This window comes from Hypoxylon trugodes (assembly GCF_022578975.1).
Source record: "Hypoxylon trugodes strain CBS 135444 unplaced genomic scaffold F4822scaffold_2, whole genome shotgun sequence".
NCBI lineage: Eukaryota > Fungi > Ascomycota > Sordariomycetes > Xylariales > Hypoxylaceae > Hypoxylon > Hypoxylon trugodes.
Genome location: NW_026250017.1, coordinates 1,616,411 through 1,634,367, shown reverse-complemented (window position 1 = coordinate 1,634,367; position 17,957 = coordinate 1,616,411). Strand labels below are relative to the sequence as shown.

The 17,957-nt window shown below is 47.3% G+C and overlaps 8 protein-coding genes across 8 annotated transcripts; 5 read left to right on the top strand and 3 right to left on the bottom strand.

Annotated features, from left to right (window-relative positions):
- Window positions 1–85: 85 nt before the first annotated feature.
- F4822DRAFT_390083 (uncharacterized protein) lies at window positions 86–3,111 on the top strand. The gene is made up of 4 exons (XM_051457031.1): window positions 86–393; window positions 461–527; window positions 606–1,339; window positions 1,393–3,111. Exons 1-4 carry the CDS (start codon window positions 382–384, stop codon window positions 2,446–2,448), a joined length of 1,869 nt encoding a protein of 622 aa, XP_051317999.1. The 5' UTR covers window positions 86–381; the 3' UTR covers window positions 2,449–3,111.
- A 394-nt stretch (window positions 3,112–3,505) lies between these two features.
- Window positions 3,506–5,061, bottom strand: F4822DRAFT_120309 (phosphoadenosine phosphosulfate reductase). Its single transcript, XM_051452589.1, has one exon. The coding sequence runs from the start codon at window positions 4,487–4,489 to the stop codon at window positions 3,518–3,520; it is 972 nt and encodes a 323-aa protein (XP_051317998.1). The 5' UTR covers window positions 4,490–5,061; the 3' UTR covers window positions 3,506–3,517.
- A 1,205-nt stretch (window positions 5,062–6,266) lies between these two features.
- F4822DRAFT_390080 (uncharacterized protein) lies at window positions 6,267–6,776 on the top strand. The gene has a single exon (XM_051457030.1). It carries the CDS (start codon window positions 6,345–6,347, stop codon window positions 6,756–6,758), a length of 414 nt encoding a protein of 137 aa, XP_051317997.1. The 5' UTR covers window positions 6,267–6,344; the 3' UTR covers window positions 6,759–6,776.
- Window positions 6,777–7,007: 231 nt separating this feature from the next.
- F4822DRAFT_120151 (phosphoserine phosphatase serb) lies at window positions 7,008–8,925 on the top strand. The gene has a single exon (XM_051452586.1). It carries the CDS (start codon window positions 7,258–7,260, stop codon window positions 8,677–8,679), a length of 1,422 nt encoding a protein of 473 aa, XP_051317996.1. The 5' UTR covers window positions 7,008–7,257; the 3' UTR covers window positions 8,680–8,925.
- A 229-nt stretch (window positions 8,926–9,154) lies between these two features.
- F4822DRAFT_390076 (uncharacterized protein) lies at window positions 9,155–10,298 on the bottom strand. The gene is made up of 3 exons (XM_051457029.1): window positions 9,813–10,298; window positions 9,631–9,682; window positions 9,155–9,543 (listed from the first exon to the last, which is right to left on the bottom strand). The coding sequence occupies exons 1-3, from the start codon at window positions 9,927–9,929 to the stop codon at window positions 9,323–9,325; spliced, it is 390 nt and encodes a 129-aa protein (XP_051317995.1). The 5' UTR covers window positions 9,930–10,298; the 3' UTR covers window positions 9,155–9,322.
- A 1,103-nt stretch (window positions 10,299–11,401) lies between these two features.
- Window positions 11,402–13,359, top strand: F4822DRAFT_436182 (zf-DHHC-domain-containing protein; the record flags this gene model as incomplete). Its single annotated transcript, XM_051462284.1, has 2 exons — window positions 11,402–12,505; window positions 12,568–13,359. 2 exons carry the CDS (start codon window positions 11,402–11,404, stop codon window positions 13,357–13,359), a joined length of 1,896 nt encoding a protein of 631 aa, XP_051317994.1.
- A 700-nt stretch (window positions 13,360–14,059) lies between these two features.
- On the top strand, window positions 14,060–16,566 carry F4822DRAFT_441276 (uncharacterized protein; the record flags this gene model as incomplete). Its single annotated transcript, XM_051462843.1, has 5 exons — window positions 14,060–14,121; window positions 14,179–14,321; window positions 14,368–14,400; window positions 14,902–15,246; window positions 15,321–16,566. The coding sequence occupies 5 exons, from the start codon at window positions 14,060–14,062 to the stop codon at window positions 16,340–16,342; spliced, it is 1,605 nt and encodes a 534-aa protein (XP_051317993.1). The 3' UTR covers window positions 16,343–16,566.
- F4822DRAFT_120114 (uncharacterized protein) lies at window positions 16,567–17,925 on the bottom strand. Its single transcript, XM_051452585.1, has 2 exons — window positions 17,577–17,925; window positions 16,567–17,480 (listed from the first exon to the last, which is right to left on the bottom strand). The coding sequence occupies exons 1-2, from the start codon at window positions 17,803–17,805 to the stop codon at window positions 16,792–16,794; spliced, it is 918 nt and encodes a 305-aa protein (XP_051317992.1). The 5' UTR covers window positions 17,806–17,925; the 3' UTR covers window positions 16,567–16,791.
- Between the last annotated feature and the right edge of the window lie 32 nt (window positions 17,926–17,957).

The following is a 17,957-nucleotide window of genomic DNA, read 5'->3' as shown; positions in this document are numbered from 1 at the left end:
TATGTGGGGCTCCCAAAAGTGCTCGGACCACGTCGTTATGTAATGGTTCTCAGCTAACTCATTTGTCGGCGCGCACTTCTCACCTCTCATAACTCTCCATCGCACGCGCAACGCATACATGTACCTAAACCGATCCTATTGCATGCAGAGATGCGATAATCACTTTTGATTTGCGTCGCATCTATTCTTAAAATCCAGTCTCTCTTTTTTTTTTCTGCTTTTTTTCTTGGATTAACTAGATATTCCATCTCCGGTTCTCGGTACTTTCTATACCGTTCGCTCAAGTCATTGGCTCTTCGATCGCATCGCTCTCCGTACTTCAATTCGTTCATTTCGTTTCCCAACAAGTTGACGCCGTTGAGTCGCGCGCTCGGTTTCTCAATGGCTCCAAATGTGCGAAATAAAAACTCTTCTGTTTTACCCAATTACCAGGATTAACTAACATTACACCAAAATACAGTTTCGCCCAAATACCCAAACGCGACGTGGAAATCGAAGTGGCTATGTTGAACATGACGATTTTGAGGGTATGAAGCTATTTCCCCTTCTCTCCTTCGCTTTCACGTCACAAAAAGAACAACCATTGTCTGATATTGTCCTCGTAGGTCTGCCCGTTCGACAATGGCGTCAAGAATGGGTGAAGATCGCGCCGCCACCCCCACCAGAAACAACTCAAAAAAACGACATATGGGCAATTGAACTCCCGCATGGCATGCCCAAAGACTCGCATCTATTGCCAACACATACACAGGAGTTGCTGAGAGCAGCTCGTTCTGGGAGATTATATAAACGCCCCGCACCCGTCGAAGAGGAGGAAGTCGATCCTGATGCAGCCTTGGCCGAGAAAGCTGACAAGAAGGAGGAAGACCCAAGCACTAAAGGTTATCAAGTAAAAGTCTGGAAGCAGGTCGCCCGAAATGCCGAAGGCCCAACCCTTTCGCACCTTGCCAAAAGGAGGAAGGGTGTCATCACATTATCATCAAATCTTCCAGCCGGTGCATCTTCTGGTCCGACCATCATGAAAGCCACCGTACGCCGCATCGATGCGGCGGGAAATCCATACACACAAGAGATCACACTAAACGAAGGCCAGCAGGTGGATGGGGAAATCATCTCAACCACTGTGGTACCAGCGCCTAATGTCGCTGCAAATACGGATGCGTCTGTTACCCCAACGCCGGTGCGAAGACGACCGCCTCCGCCAAAAAGGAAGCCCAAGGGCCCTGGTCGGGGACGGAAGAAGAAGCTTCCTTTACCGGCAAGCACTCGGCCCGAAACAGCAAATCCAAACGCAGGCGTTGTTTCGAATGGCACCAAGCCAAGCAATACAGAAAACAGCGTAAGTTGGCACCGATTGTCGCCAATATACTATGATATATTAACCATTATCAGGACGCCAAACCGGACGATCAGTCCGACATGAATAAAAACCAAGACAGCGGGATGGCCGATGACGACGACGGCGATGATGGGGAGGAGGATGGCGAGGATGGCGAGGACGGCGATGATGGGGACGAAGAAGGTAGCGAAATGCCCGACAGTGAAGGTGGAACAGCTCTTCGAGCCGAAAGCGAAACCAAGCCCGATCGCATAGTAGAAGCCCCCCCAACAACTGTTCAGATGGAATCCTCCACAGAAGCACCTTTGGTAGACAACTCGACCGGAGACGGGCTACCATTTGCAAAACAACCTTCTCCTCCTTCTATTCTTAGTCTTTCTCCAAGCTATCCTCAATTACAACATACTTCCTCGCAATTTGAGGGAAGTCCACTTAAAAATGTCGTAGCCGCCGCATCACCCACTGACCCGATGTCGAAGTCGGCTTCAAATGATGAAGCACCCGCGGGCCTTATCGCGCCGACCGAGACCCTCTCGTCGGCAATGTCATCAGGATCGACCCCCGTCCCAAGTACCCTAACAGAAGCACCTCTACCTACGACTACAGATTCTAGGGGGGCTGATATGGACGTGGAAATGTCAGGTGTTCCTTACCAGGAGCATGTTGATAGAACGGTCCAGCCAATAGCTGAAGCAGAAACCGAAATTCTACAATCAAATATTACGACGACGGGTCACACGCCGCAGGTAGACTCGGTCCAAATTGAAAACGTTTTATCAGCGCATAAGTCGTCGCCACAACCGACAGCCGTAGTTGAAATCACAAATTCCGAGCAAGCCATCGATGAAGTTGCGTCCGCAACATCCGCAAGCGTACCGACAGAACATGAACCACAAATATCGAATTCGGCTCCTGCAGCCGCAAGCGATCCATCCGCCTTAGATTCCTCTGACACTAAGGTCGAGGGCGCTCCGCCGGAAAGAGCAGAGGAGAACGAACCTGAAAGTCCCGATCTATTTAGCGGCCTGGAAGCGGCCTTGGACCAACAAGGTGGGCCGGAAGAGACGTCCACTCCCGAAACAAAGCCAATCATACCCGACCCAGAATGAGACTACCAACACGACGCCGGAAATATCTAGTAATGCAGGGTATTATATGTGTATGGGCTTGATCAGGTAATCATGGATAATATTGGTAGGGAGGAGGCGCGCATGAGTTGAATGGGGAATGACTTATCCGGAAGACCTACGCCTATGTGCCTAGACTTGAGAAGAGACCCGCGAGAAACCCGCCGTCACTTCTGGACATACTCAGTAAAGTACATAGACTTGGGCACATTTTTCTGGGTAGGTCTTTGGACAGTGTAAATTACCTTTTTAACTTGTTACCAAGAGAACTTATTGGGCTTGGCATGGAGGAAGAAAAAAAAAAAAAGAAAGAAGGATATATAGGGAAGAACTGCTTTAATATTCTTCCCTTTTTATAGGCGAATCACTTCCTTGAATTTCTTAGGTGATATTTATTCTACCCTTCACAACTTTATGCCAAAAAGAAACCTCAAGAACGTACACATATGGGGTCAAAGTCAAAGTCAAAGTCAATATTCGAAGGTCCACGTATTTACGCACCTTACCCAAGGGGGCATAGGTTAACCACCTACATTTATATCCACCTTGACGTGATTCCCCGCATCGATCTGAGCCCGGGGCTAATCCGATCCGCCGATGTTCTATTCAGCTCCCGGGGTAGGGGAACGGACATCGCTCACTCTATCATTTTTTTCATCAATAAATGAAAACAATGATTACCACCTCATTATCGTGACGATATTTAACTATGTTTATTTTGAAATTTTAATTCTAAGATTCAATTGTATGGTTGCAATATTTCCTTTTTATTGCTAGTATATGACCCATCATTATGCCTGTTTACCCATCAATCTCGAAATGCCATGCATTGAATTCCTTATTGTTGGAATATCGTATACACCGAAACGCCGTCGCCAATGCTATATCCTCTCCATGAGGGTGGAAGATAAGGGGGGAAGTAATCATTGCATGGTTCCCAATCATCGAAATAAACATGCAACCCCAACATATAATCAACAAAGCGCCGTAAATGCCCTATCTCGCCGCCCGCCTAGCTGTTATTAGGCTACTAGTCCATGGGACTTAACTTCTATGCGGAAACCTCGCTATTTTGCTCCCTCTCTACCTTCTCGAGCGCCGCAGTAAGTTGTTCCTCTTCGGCTTTTCGTTGAAGATCTTGGAGGTATTGCGCATATCGCGACTTTTTGTTGTGGATACCACACTCCGACTTGGCCTGGCCTTTCCATCGACCGGCTCTCTCATCTTCACCTGCTGAGACTGGCGACGTCGAATGCCAATCCCCGACGGATTTGTACCCTCTGTCGAGTAGCTCATTGTATGGCACGTCATTCTTCGTGATGTATTCCTTAACTTGAGTGAATGACCAGTCCACAAGGGGGTTAATCTTTACAATCCCTGTTTCCTCATCTACCTCTAGGACACCAATCTTGTCACGCTCACCCCCTTGGGAGCGTCTCCGGCCCGTGAGCACAGCGGCCACGCTCAGTTCGGAGTAAGCCCTTTGTTGGGGTTCGACCTTAGCAGTCCAGTCGTACATCTCAGCCGAAGTCTCGTATAGTTTGACGCCATACCGCGCTTCAAACTCGGCAGCAGTGTTAACCTTGTGCGGTTTGTACGTATGGACACGGACATTCGGGTATCTCTCTTTAACGCGGTCAACGAGATCGTAGGTCTCCTGGAAGTGGTAAAGAGTATCGAGAAAAATGAGGTCGACAGGTGCGGAATGCGGGGATTCCTTCTCAATCTTGGAAAGCATATCCGTGGATACTAGGCCGGTCAAGCCAAAGGCGGTGGATTGATATAAATTGGGAAAGCAAATCTTGACGAAACGAAGCCTACCCATTGCGTCCATCTTTTCTAGTTGCTCGTTGAGGTACTTGATATGGGGTCGGGTGAGTGTCACCTGAGGCAGGTTACTCGAGGATCCTGCTGTTGATGATGTTGCTGAAGCATATCCGGATTCTGTATCGGCACCGGACGGATGATCTTTGGGTATGAGGTGAGGGGAATAAGAGTTAGGTGAACTCGAAGATGATTCCATTTTTGCTGGAAGGGGAGTAGGTTTGATGTGATGGATTTTCTTTTACCCAAATCTCGTGGGAACTTAGGTTTTAGAGGAGTTCGCAGCGAAGGCAAAACTCCAAATATTAATATGTGGGTAGCACGAGTACGAGTCACCAAAGAATCACTAGGATGAGGGTTATGAATGACGACAAAGAAGTCGGGCAAGGTAGAGAAAGAGGATAGGCGAGGGCGAGAGATTCAGTATGGGGAAAAGCGTCAGAGATGCAGTTTGGATTATAAGGAGCGACAAAGGAAAGTCCACTGTCTGAATCGGTACTTGCTTGCCTACCTCCATGTTGTAACTGAGTAGTGTGCCCGAAACTAAGGAGGTATGTTGTATTTGGATAGCTTTGGTCGGTGACAGCATGACTAATCCGGTTCTCGGGCTGTCGTGAGTGTACAGGAACCGGGTTCGAAGCGTTGTAGAGTTGTCTCATATGGGGCTGGGGTTATTGCGCGATCAAGCTTAGATGAGATTTTACAGGCGACGAGCGGCGGACTGGAGCCCCCAAGGCATCAAAGCATCTTAGAAATTTTAGACACTGATCACGACATCGACGCTAGTATAGTCGCGGCAACACAGTCGACTTACTGATTGGCCAAATACCTGACCCCCTTTTCTCTTCGGGTGGAACAGCCGTAGGGAGATCCCGATGACTCTGGTCCGGCTCACTTTCATATTCAACTTCATCCATGTTTATAGGTACATGTGGCAACGTGAGAACTTGTCGTAACTTTTACCATTAAAGAATAGGAAAATGTTGCAGAATCTAAACACCCTTTTTCTCTCCCCCACCCCCTCTCTTTTCTTCTCTCTCTCCCTCTCTCTCTTTTGAGATCTCTATTTCTTTATTTGTCAACAACGCCATCATCACATATTAGGTGGTTTTGAAATCAGGCCCTCCTTACCGAGGAAAATTATCAACACTTTAGATCCCCAGAATGATGCCATCGACTTGCACGGATACCCCCTGTTTGGTCAATGTACACATGTAGACCGTCCAGTATAGATTCATGATTGAAAATACACAAACTTGCTCTTTACTGCCAGCCATGTGCTGTAGGGTGTACGTCCCTCGTATGCAATGGGTTCGTATTAAGCACGCGACTGATGGCTAAGAAGGTCTAGATCTGTATTGGGCTTCCTCCTTCTTTCTAGTTTGGTTTAGATGTTTGGATGTTCGCATGTTGGTATGTCTGTGCTACGTATTTAATCACCTCGAAGAGTCGCCGATAGAATATTGACGTTTCACCTTTTCACTTCTCTAGTGATCGAATTGTATTGTATCAGAGCGTATTGACGATGGCGCGATGTAGAAGTATTACATCAGGGCCAATAGAGACTTACAGTACATATGCACCGTTTGCTTGTTTAGATATGGTGTATTCGAGGTACTACACAGGGACACGAGTCCGGCGGTATAATGTTATGGAAGTCTAATTGAAATCTGAAAATCTAAATCTGATTTGTAAGTCTCATAACGAGTCGGGAAAAACAATGTCGTGATTGTTAGATCGCATTGCGAATTTGATAACGGTTGTCGGAATAGTCAAATAGGTTGAAAATTAGAACGGAAAAGCAAGTTAATAAATCCGGGTCTCGGTATGAGGTTGCAAATGTTGCAATGTTGCAATGGGCTAAAAAAGAGCCGCCTGAACGGTTCATCGGGGCCGATAGCCGCATCAGAAATAGCATCCCACCCTTAAATTCTGCATTCCTTTTTCCTCTATTTTCTCTCTAGATCTAAATCTAAATCTAATTGTGGACCCATCCCATCTTATTATAAAACAAGCATTAAACGGTCATTAAATAACATTAAAAATACATTTGTATGTATAAATGTATCTGGGTACCTTGTACATGTCATTCAAATTTACATTTGCCATTCCTATATTTATGGTCTGCATTTCAGACCCTGCTAGATTCTGGGGTACAAGCTTTTTCTTTTTCTTTTTTTTCTTTACCTTTTTTCTCCTTCTCTCATAAATTTCATGCTCGCCTGTTTTTGTACACAATTCTAGTTTGTTTCTCTGGAGTCGAGTGGAAACATAAGAATTCTAAATTCTATTCTAAACGTCGTGGTTGGCTACAATGTATACATCTAGACACATTAGACTATACGGTAAGGTTATGTAAAAACGGATTTCCTAAATGTTTCGAATGTAACCGACCTGACGGTAGTTCTTCGGGAGAGGGCGAGCCGCAAAAATTCACCTTTGCTTCACCGTTAACCAAAAACGTGTGACTGTTAAAGTCTCTAGCCAATGACAGGCCTAGTTGAGACCCAGCCACCAGGAACGGTTCAACACGGTTGGATTTCACCTTTGTCTTTCCCCACACCAAGAACAACACCCCGCGCAATTTGAGAACTTCATTCCTTTTGCAAGAGGGAGAGGCTCTATACGCTCGATACGCTCTACGCTCTATGCTTTATGCTCTATACGTTCGTATCACCTCTACTTGCCTGAGGGACCTCGGATTTCGAATTTCTTCTTATAACGGCCTTCGATTTCTATTCTATAAGGGAATTTTGAACTCTGGGGATTCTGTAAGCAGCCTCCTAATTACGAAATTTTAAAATCACTCGTTACCATTTACTATACATACCTATTATTATTATTATTATATATTACCTCTTTACATATTTATAACCCACCACCGTCAATTTGTATCCTTTATTTGGTTCTTTTTTCTTAAACTACTTCCCAACCCGTTCCCTCCGAAGCACATAATACATTGCTATCATGGCCGCAGATGACAGCTCCACGAAGCAGGCTTCCGGTCGACCGCAGTTGTCTTCTATGAGGACTAGTTCTTATCTCAAAGAGCATCAGCAGTACCGTCCCCCTAAACATCCCGATAACCATTTCGGCATAGACACAGTTGTCGAAGACTTGCAAAGCTCTAGGATATCTCCTCCCAAAAACTTCAGCCCCTTCAATGGTGTTCCTTCTAAGGACGATCCGCCGCGCATACTTGAAGGCGCTAGTCACGACTTCACCCATCCAAACTGCGCTCCCACCCGGGGCACCAGGTCGCACAAGCTGGTTGCTACTTTGATCTACAAGTCCGCGGCGGCCCGTCTTCCCCGTGTCAGCCCCTCCCCGAGACTCACTTCATCTAACTCCGATATTCCCGCGAATCTCGCCCCGACAACTAGTATCGAATCCTTTCCTCTCGAACCACCTGCTGCTGCCGAGCCCGAGCCTCTTGACCACCTCTATGGCTCATACATCTCCCCACTATGTGTCACTTCTTTTCTCCATCTCATGTCGACCTTCCCTCTCCCACGAACTGTTGACGAATCCACTTCCTCTCATCGTTGCCTCGATGACCCGGAGCACCCTCTCGTCGTCGAGTTGACCTTGTCCCCGGCGCCGTTCCCGAACTATCTGTCGTTGGCGGATTTGCGGAAGCACGAGCTTATTTACCGCTTCGAGCGGGAATGGAATGTCGACGTCGTATTGCAGCACGACACGCTGTGGCGACGTTATCCACGCCTAGTCGTTTTCGATATGGACAGCACTCTAATCACGCAAGAGGTCATTGACTTACTGGCTGCAACTATCACCGATCCGCCAGATTTGGCTGCTAAGGTTGCAGATATCACGCACCGGGCCATGCTGGGGGAGTTAGAATTCGATGCAGCCTTCCGAGAACGAGTCGCTCTACTGAAGGGACTTCCAGCAACAATCTTCGAACAATTGCGGCCGGAATTGAATGTTACAAAAGGAGTTACAGAATTGCTGAGAGCTTTTAAGAAGCTGGGCGTCAAAACAGCGGTGTTGTCGGGGGGCTTTTTACCTCTGACAGGTTGGTTGGCTGGTGAACTAGGAATTGATCATGCCTACGCAAATGAAGTTATAATTGATGATTCTGGACGTCTAACCGGCGAAGTTAAGGGTCGTATTGTAGGGAGGGAACGGAAACAAGAATTGCTTCTTGAGATTGCCAAGAAGGAAGGGGTTGCGCTTGAGCAAGTTGTGGCGGTTGGCGATGGGGCTAACGATTTATTGATGCTCGAGACAGCGGGCTTGGGGGTGGCGTGGAACGCAAAACCGAGGGTGCAGCTGGAGGCTAATGCCCGACTGAATGGTGAAAATTTGGTTGACTTGCTGTATCTATTTGGACTTACTAGCGAGGAGGTCGATTTGCTGACGGCGTGAGCGGTACTAAGGTAGGTACGTCTGACCTATGCTGCTGATGCTGCTGCTTCATACACGCACATATACTCGCATAGCTCTGTTCTATTTTGATGGTACATCCGGATCACTGCAGAGCGAGCCAGGGAATCATGACGTCTAGTACTTTGGCTATAACGGGGCTATGAGACAATTTTTTCCAATGTGTTCTACTGTGCTTGAACCGCAGTAGGCTTCGCTTTGTAATAACGATGCTGATTTATTCGTATCGCATCTATATTGAGCTTCAATTAGGCATCGTGCAGACCTCGAAAGGAATCGATAGTTACGTACACACAAAAATAAACAATACGTAGAGGGTATTTAGTTCAGATAATATGCGAGTAAACGAGCAAAAGCCCTTCAGGATTATTTCGATACGACGGCCTAGCAACCCGGAGAACCTTAATAACAATACCATTATGCTGTGTGATAATTTTCTAATTATGTACAGTCAAGCTGGAGATACCGCGCCATTTTTTTACGGTCGCAATAACATATGGAATGATTCGGGTGCCACCTCAAAGGGGACATGTCTAGTAACCGTCTTTGCCCCATTTGTTGTATTTATCGTGAAGATGCTATTGATATGATAGTTAGCCTAAAAATCGCGATCTTGTGTAGAACATCATCGAGATGGTATGGCTTGTGTATTGCAAAATACCTTTGGCAAATTGACGTCGGGGATGACGACGACGTTGACAGCGCTGGGGGCGTCTTTAGGAGCAGCTTGAGGGTCACCACCAGGGTGGTATCGATATTTGCCCTCCGTCGCACCGGTTTCCCATGGCATACCTGACTGGGCCATGCCAACGGGGGCTTCGGAGGTCGATTTGGTGGGTGAACGGCCTGGGGGATAATTTGTTAGCTTTTGAATGATAATGGAATTCTGGAATGGGGTTTCATTCTTAGAAATAAGGAGAGTAGAAGCCATACCGAAGTAAAGACCGGCACCACCTAGAGCCAAAACCATAACACCTCCTAGAATCTATGAACAAGTCTAGTTAGTATATAAAAATGTTGATGTTGTATCCGCTATTAAGTCGACGCAGATATGAATAAAGATATATGGTCGTTCCTTAAGTAAGGAAGCAATCGGGTTTTCGGGTATGACGCACCATCAATTCGGGATTGCGCTTCGTCTCCTCCTTGAGGGCTGGGTCAGCAGCCAACCGGCGGGTGGTAGTAGAGAACGCCCTCTGGGACAAGGCTCTTCGTGCGATTATAGACGCCATGACTAGGATGTTGTTGCGCTTTATCGGATTTGGGGTTCTCTTAGCGGTCGGTCGAAGGTACAATGGGTTGGGCGATAGGTTTCTGGGGAAGTTTTGATGAAGAGAACATACGATGCAAGCAACTTTGGTGTTCTAAGCTGCTAAGGCTACATTGACCAATCAGAGAAGTTATTAATTGGCAACTTTTAATACCTCATATTTAAGGCACTGATTTTATGTAAATTATGTAATATACGATGCGCTTGTATATCTACCTATACAGTCAGATACCTTATGTCATGCCCTTGGAATTGCCAACCTGCGCACGAGATTTATGCACGTCAAGGTTTTACCGAACGCATCGCAATATTGATGTGGCTCGGTCTTCTTCAATACAATGAATGTTTGTACTTGCATTGGATACGAGTTACATGTACTCGGGCATATTCTAGATATATATGTACCTATAGAATACTTTCGGGAGGCTGAGCATATGATGGAGTAAATCAATCATAAAAATATACTTATCTGCATATATGTCACACAGCTTTTTATATAGAAAAGGTACGAAATAGGTACACCAATAATTGTAAGTGTTTCCTCCCGTACATAAGTATCGCGGTACGTACACACAATTGTGCATAAGCTTACATATGTATTTGCTTATGTAGGTTGGTTGGTTACATGGGGAAGGCCGAAAGAGGGCTTGGTCGGGTTTATGCAAGACAAGCGACAAGCCCCCTTTAGATTAGATTTCTAAATCCAGCCCATCATACTGTATCTTTCTACCTTTTTTACTGCATCACCTCATCTCATCTCGTCTCGTAGTCGTCGCCAACATTGCAGACATTACCGCAACCACCCTCCCTCTAGTTCGACCCAACTTTACTGTCCTTCTTTTTATCTAATTTTCCCTTTTCCTTCTGATCAATTCCATTTACGCTTACAATAATACCCTCTAGCGACTCAAACGCGACAATACACCTGCTGTGCAGATGCGATAAATTCGACAGGGGAAAAAATCCATTACTATCGACACGCTCTTTAAATATCACCGGCCTTCCTACTTTGGACAGACGAACGATCCGCCTTTTTTTATAAGTTTTTTACCATCCTCTCGACGTCATCTCTCGAACTGATTGTCCCTCTTTTTTTCGTGGATAGAGAGCCATAACACAAGTATCTATTATCGACCATACGGCATTATTTCATAAATCGCGGTCCTCTAGTCAATCGCCAAGGAACGGGTTCTATCGAGATCGCGAACGAACGTCCTGTAAGCCCTGTACTAAACCACCCGTTCTACATAGAGGTGCTTTTGTAGGATGTAGTTGTACAGAAGTTGAATACTCGTAAACGGTTCGACTTAGTATCGCGACTTTATTATGGCTGCAAACCAGTCACCGACGAGTCCAACTTTGCCCGACGATGACGCGGATAGTTTTCCAAGTCCTAAATTCCCCGCCGGTCCTCCAAGTATCATCTCGTCACGGATGACCGATATCGCGTCCGAAGATGGCGACGGGGCTACCCGAGAGCAGACAAGGACAAACGCAAGTCAAAGGAGGAGTTTTCGCGCCACCGAGTCACGCCCCGGGACCGCAAGGACCGGCATGTCCTCATCACGAGGAGCCTGGTCGCAAACAACACCTATGAGGAAAGGCTTGCAAAGAGGTAGCAGTCTGAGCGGTAGTATCAACAGTGGCCGCCCAGCCAGCTCCACCAGTCGAAGCCACGTCCCTTTAGCATCCCATGCTTTCTTCCATCCTATGAGTTCCCAAAAACTGCAGGCACAGCGAGGCGCATCGCGCCCTACCACTGGTGTTCAGCGTCGATCGAGTATCGAAGATGTACCGGACGAAGACCAATCCCACGTCGCACCACAAGGTACCACTGCTTCGAGGCCTGTAGCTCGACTTGTGCGTCATATGACGGATGATGGCGACCTCCCACCACCTCCCTCTAGAGGCACCGAGGTTACGGAACCGTACGACCGTATTACTGCGACAACGAGCCCAACCCGTGGCCATTACCCTGCTGGCAGTCTCACTGAGAGCGTACGCCCGTTACAGCGTAAGAAAGCTGAAGAAAAGGGTCTTACTCTCGATGTTGGTAAGACTAAAGCCTACGGGGTCGGCGGAAACCTACCAAGCCCTATAAAATCACCACGTTCTTTCAGGTCAAACCTTTTCTTGCCAGGTAAAAGCGAATCTACGACCGCTCCCGCGAATCGTAATACGCATGGTGCTGAGAAATTGAGCTCTGGAGCATCCTCCCCTCAATTCACTCCTGCCACAACAGATGCTCCGCCCTCTAGAACCAAGGCGATTAAGGAGAAGACATTGGGCCATGGCTATAACCACGAATATTTTGAGGGCAATACTGTTTTTTGCATTGGTGGTCGTCTCCAAAATACGCGCCATCGGCCTATAAATATAGCGACTGGTTTCCTGGTTGTTCTACCGGCCATCCTTTTCTTCGCGTTCTCCGCACCCTACTTGTGGCACCATGTTTCGCCCGCTGTCCCTGTTTTCTTTGCCTATTTTTTCTACATATGTATCTCATCCTTCTTGCATGCGTCGGGTTCAGATCCGGGGGTAAGTAGAGTCCATATTGTGGCCGTTCCTGCATCGCGATGCTGACGCAAAGTTTTAATTAGATTCTACCGCGAAATCTCCATCAGTTTCCTCCCATGGACGAGCACGAGGACCCTTTGCGTCTGGCACCCCCAACAAATGCTTGGACGTTAATCAAGTCGGCCGAGTCGACCACTGCGGCTATGGAGGTTCCAACGAAATATTGCAAGACGTGTAATCTTTGGCGTCCTCCACGGGCCCATCACTGTCGCCTATGCGACAACTGTATCGAAACTCAGGATCATCATTGCGTATGGATCAATAACTGTGTGGGGAGACGTAATTACCGATATTTTTTTACATTTTTGACTACGGCCACCATCCTCTCGGTCTACTTGATTGCCGCATCACTTGCCCAGGTTCTAGTATTCTCGAACGAGGAACATGTTTCGTTCGGGGTGGCTGTCAGCCATTTCCGGGTTCCTTTCGCTATGGTTATCTATGGAATTTTAGGGTTTATCTACCCGGCTGCCTTGATGGGATATCATCTCTTCCTAATGGCTAGAGGGGAGACTACCAGGGAATTCCTAAACTCGCAGAAATTCTTGAAAAAGGATCGATATCGGGCATTCACGCAAGGAAGCATGTGGAAGAACTGGGTAGTGGTGTTGTGTCGTCCGCGGCCACCGACCTATTACCGTTTCAAGCACCGGTTTGAGGAGGGAGATCAACGGTTCGGTGAGCGCCGGAGTCGGCAAAAGGGCAACGCTTTGGGAGGAGATGGGCAGGATATGGAGATGCAAAATGTAGGGGTTTCTACTACAGGCTTTCAAGGACCGACGGCGTTACGCAACCTTACTGCTGGTACACGATGAGTTCTGCTTTTCCCTGGTTTAGCGTTGAGCCCAGCTTTTAGATTTGTTGCTGGATACATATTTTATAATGTCTTCTAACATGTATACCCCCTTCGAAAATCGACTTTGTTGTTTTGTACGAGTTTTTTTATGGGAATTGAGACATGAGTGTGGACTTGTATTGTATATGAACATCGTGTGTACTATTTTTTTTTTCCCTAAAAAGAAGGCAAAGTAGTTACGAGGCGAAATGCTATAACGATAGCAATATGCTCCGACTCCCAGTAGTAGTAGACCAGGTGCATACGTATACATATATGCAGGTATATAACTATCTTGATTGGCTGAGGTTCGTCATCAGTTTATATAATTATGCATGCACATAACTTTATCCCAACTCCAAGGAGTATAAGTATATTGCCTCCTCTCCCCACTTGCCATTGTCACTAGCGTAGCCCGATTAGGAAGCTAGAACTCTGTTAGCTTTACTATATCATACCTAGGTTAGGTACTTAATGAAATGAATTTCTCACGAAAATAAATTTTGCCATGTAATCTTATGAGGAAATTCCTAATTAAGGGTCCTCTTCTGCTCTTCTCCCTTCTACTTTTTTTTTTTTTCGGTTATTACTTATTCATCTAACGGTTGATTCATTCGTATAGATCGTCTTTTAAGTCCTGGCCGTTTAGTTTTGCCCTCAACGCCGAGGAATACTCCAAAATGGGCCAACCATCCTTCGAGGCATCAAATGCCACTATATACGTCACCTACGGCGCCTTTCTGTATGTTTTCTCGCTGAGATACGTCTAATTTCCTAACGACTAATTGTGATCTTGCAGCCTGTTAGGAACTGGCTTGGCATGGAAGATGAGAAATCAACCCAAAGCTGAATTTCTAGCTGGTAACAGGACACAAACTGGTCAGAATTACAAATGGGAGCTATATATGTGCCGGATCTTGTTGCCGCCATCGCATGACTCTCGTAAATCTCCTCCTCCCCCGAGAATTCTAGCTGACGCTTCTGATAGCCTTTCCTTTGGCGCTTAACTTCATCGCTGCTGGTGAGTAGGAAGATTAGTGTGGTGCTCAGGCGGATTGTCCCTCTTTATTTTAAGGATCAAGAGCGGTGGCACCTTTACATTAACTTAGCCGGAAGTCTTTCGCGTCGTGGTATGCGCAGGAACACGTCGCCGAGTCAGCCTGGCTTGATACGATAGTATGAAGTCAGAGTATGAGTTGTATTACTAGCAAGTAGGTTTGTGCCCTCGCACAAAGAATCTTCTCCTTCCGTGCTGCTCTTCCTGGGCATGCTACGGAGGGTAGGATAGATTGCGGCTCACTACGGGCGCTGAATGGAAGCAACTCGCTCGTATCCAACCCCATATTTCCCTATTCCGGGGGGCTATGAGGAGATCCTAAGCGAGTCTGTGGAAATGAAGCTGAGATTGTACCGTAATTACTCGATCAAGTTAATGCTTGCGTGGGAAACGTGCTGCCGCTCAGATCCCTCCTCTCCCCTTTCCAACGTTTAAATATACTAACTATCCTGACTAAATTCCCAGCCATGGGTTCGGGCATATTGTTCTCATACCCCCAGCTGGCCACCCTCGCTGGCCTCCAGGGTGTCATCGTCTATGCTATTTCGTCGGCTTGTCCCCTTTTAATTTTTGCTGTCCTCGCTCCCATTATCCGCAGGAAGTGTCCTGAGGGGTTTGTGTTGACTGAATGGACGAGACAACGATACGGCATCGTTACAGCACTCTATCTAGGCGCTTTGACTCTTCTCACGCTATTCCTCTATATGGTCGCGGAACTTTCCGCAATCGGGCAGGTTATTGAGGCCTTAACTGGACTCGATGGTCTTCCTGTTGTCATCGTTGAATGCGTCGTGACGACCGTTTATACTTGTAAGTAGAATGCTTCTCGGAGTGTACATGTCACCCAATATGATTGGGTCAACTTGCTGACAAATTATTGACAGCTCTCGGGGGGTTCAAAATATCATTCATCACGGATAATATTCAAGGTGCCATGATATGTTGTTTGATTATTATAGCAACTATTACTATTGGTGCCAAAACGGAGATCAAGCCGGAGCTAATTGCTGATTCCGGATTACTTAATTCAAGTCTCGTAGGGTGGCAGCTCATCTATATCTTACCTGTCGCCATCTTGACGAATGACTTTTTCCTAGCCAATTACTGGCTACGCGCGTTTGCTTCCAGGACGGACAAAGATCTCTGGGTTGGCGTCTCGGTAGCCATGGTCGTTATTCTTATTGTTTTGACCCTGGTCGGCTTTACAGGACTCATCGCTGTGTGGTCTGGTGCGTTTTCTCCTGATGGGGATGGATCTGTCGCCTTCTTCCTGTTGCTTGAGCAATTGCCCAACTGGGTTGTGGGCATTGTCATTGTCATGTCGGTCTGCTTAAGTACTGCGGCGTTCGACAGCTTGCAGTCCGCCATGGTATCTTCTGCTTCCAATGATCTCTTTCGCAACCGCTTAAATATTTGGTGGATTCGCGGCGCTGTTGTCTTGGTTATCTTCCCAGTTGTCGTTCTCGCGCTGAAGGCACCGAGCATTTTACAAATCTACTTGATATCCGACCTTCTGTCCGCCGCCACGATCCCGGTTCTTATGCTTGGGTTGTCAGAGCGTCTCTACTGGTGGCGAGGGTTCGAAGTCTTGGTTGGGGGTCTAGGTGGCATCTTGACTGTCTTCATTTTTGGGACCATCTACTACGGCGATGCGCAGCTCGGTGGTGAGCTGATCCTCCTAGAACAAGGACTGTACACGGGCGATTGGGGCGCTTTTGGTGCGTTTGTCGCTGCACCTGTGGGCGGCTTGCTTTGGGGTTTCGGCGCATTGGCTTTGAGATTGACGGTTCAATTCGTCCAGTCCAAGGTACGCGGTACCCGATTCGATGCGCTCGACTACGTCGCTGCCGTAGCACCCGAAGATTCAGATGCTACCACTACTAAAATTACTGGCAAGTTTTTCTAGGCCGAACTTGGCCTCGGAAGACGAAAGGGATGTAGTTTCGTGAAACGCAAAGGAGAGGTGTAGAACCAAAATGGGTTTGTGATGGAAGGCCTTTTAAGGACTGGGTACTAAGAGTATATGCTAATTCGGTCGTGTAGAGTTGAACTCTTGGTAATACATTAAATTTCCAGCGATCTCTGCCTGTGCCCCTCTGCCTGTGCCCCTCGACGACCAGTGTTATCTCGTGCCATAGTAGCATGCGAGTATTTGTGTCACTGTTTGCAGACTGGCCTATTTGAATATCTGTGGTTGCGGTGGCGCATGCTTTCCTTGGAAAGATGTTGATCCGAGACTCGATTAAGATTTGCGTATTAGCAAAGTGGTATTGTTGTCTTTAATCCATTTTATACAGGTTTGTTACACGCCTATAGCACAATGTGTTTTGTAATGTTCCCTCGGTTCCAGGGTTGCTACGTTCCCCCGCCTGCCTGTATTGCGAGAGCGCGTTCGTTCTCTATATTTGCAATAATCTCTTCATAATTCATCTCAGGCAAAGTGCCCCAGATCTTCCAGGGGTCGCTCTCATATGTCAACTTGTCCATATTGGCTTGTAAGACGAGATGCTCCACCATGCGACGGGAGCGGTCGCTCCCGGCGATTTTGATACCACCCTTTGTGTCGTCGTAGCGCGCTATGCGTTGCACACTAGAAATACTAACGATGGCCTGCTTGACCAGCTGCATATCACCGTTTTGGAGCGGTTTGTAGCCGACTCTCCAGTCGGCTATCCGCGGGTAGCGCCACTTCTGATCGTAGTGGATGAGTTGCCATTCAGTGCGTGTGCCCCTCGGCCGACTGTCGATGGTAGCAGCGAGGGTTTGGTATAATTCAGACGTGCATATGCCGCGTAGGATTTCCTTATCGGCGGCGGCTATGGCTTCAGACATCCGTACGTGGAGCGCCTTGGCGGTGGGCACCGCGGCGGATTTGTGGAACTTGAAGCGTGGTCTTGAGAGCAATATGGTGGGTTGCGATAGTATTTTCATGGTCAAGGTCGACCATAGGGTTTGGGTATATGATCGAAAGACAACCCATAACATTTTGACGAACTTGTCTGGCTGTTTTGGATATCGCCAGATGGGAGGGCTAACTAATGTGCCTGTTGAGGTGGTTAGCTGCTATCGCACGACGAAAATTCGCACAGCTAGTCGTATTTTTTATTCGTTCAGTTCAATGACTACGTCGGAAGACTAACCGGGTAGCAAGATAGACATGTTGGACTCAATGTGCCTCGCTTCGGCTCTCTGTAAAGCCCTCGGGCTGAGCTGCTTAGGTCTCTTCTGTGCCCTTCCTTTTGTGCTGTATGGCCGAGGCGTGGTGGTGGCGGTGATGCCGCGGGGAAGTGTAAAGAGTATAGGAGAATATGATCGCGGCCGCAAAAAGGGGAGTAGCCACAGCCGCGACGCACGTAAACGTTCGGCCATGACTTTTTGGTAAAGGTATGGAAGACTCTGGTGAGGGTGAGGGCGAGGGATGTGAGGAGACGGGCTAATCGGTGGGCTCTTAAGTCGTAGGAGATGCTCGTGCGGTCATTGAGTTCTGTTTGGATAGTATGCGCGAGGGTTCAGGGAAGTTT

Excerpts from the sequence above, each read along its gene's own strand:
- F4822DRAFT_120309 (XM_051452589.1), bottom strand. The coding sequence starts at position 4,489 with ATGGAATCATCTTCGAGTTCACCTAACTCTTATTCCCCTCACCTCATA.
- F4822DRAFT_390080 (XM_051457030.1), top strand. The coding sequence starts at position 6,345 with ATGTATAAATGTATCTGGGTACCTTGTACATGTCATTCAAATTTACAT.
- F4822DRAFT_390076 (XM_051457029.1), bottom strand. The coding sequence starts at position 9,929 with ATGGCGTCTATAATCGCACGAAGAGCCTTGTCCCAGAGGGCGTTCTCT. Across the intron at positions 9,683-9,812 it reads AGCGCAATCCCGAATTGATG|ATTCTAGGAGGTGTTATGGT; the intron begins GTGCGTCATACC and ends ACTTGTTCATAG. Across the intron at positions 9,544-9,630 it reads TGGTGCCGGTCTTTACTTCG|GCCGTTCACCCACCAAATCG; the intron begins GTATGGCTTCTA and ends ATTATCCCCCAG.
- F4822DRAFT_120114 (XM_051452585.1), bottom strand. The coding sequence starts at position 17,805 with ATGGCCGAACGTTTACGTGCGTCGCGGCTGTGGCTACTCCCCTTTTTG. Across the intron at positions 17,481-17,576 it reads CATGTCTATCTTGCTACCCG|GCACATTAGTTAGCCCTCCC; the intron begins GTTAGTCTTCCG and ends CCACCTCAACAG.
- F4822DRAFT_390083 (XM_051457031.1), top strand. Across the intron at positions 528-605 it reads TGAACATGACGATTTTGAGG|GTCTGCCCGTTCGACAATGG; the intron begins GTATGAAGCTAT and ends TTGTCCTCGTAG. Across the intron at positions 1,340-1,392 it reads CAAGCAATACAGAAAACAGC|GACGCCAAACCGGACGATCA; the intron begins GTAAGTTGGCAC and ends AACCATTATCAG.
- F4822DRAFT_120151 (XM_051452586.1), top strand. The coding sequence starts at position 7,258 with ATGGCCGCAGATGACAGCTCCACGAAGCAGGCTTCCGGTCGACCGCAG.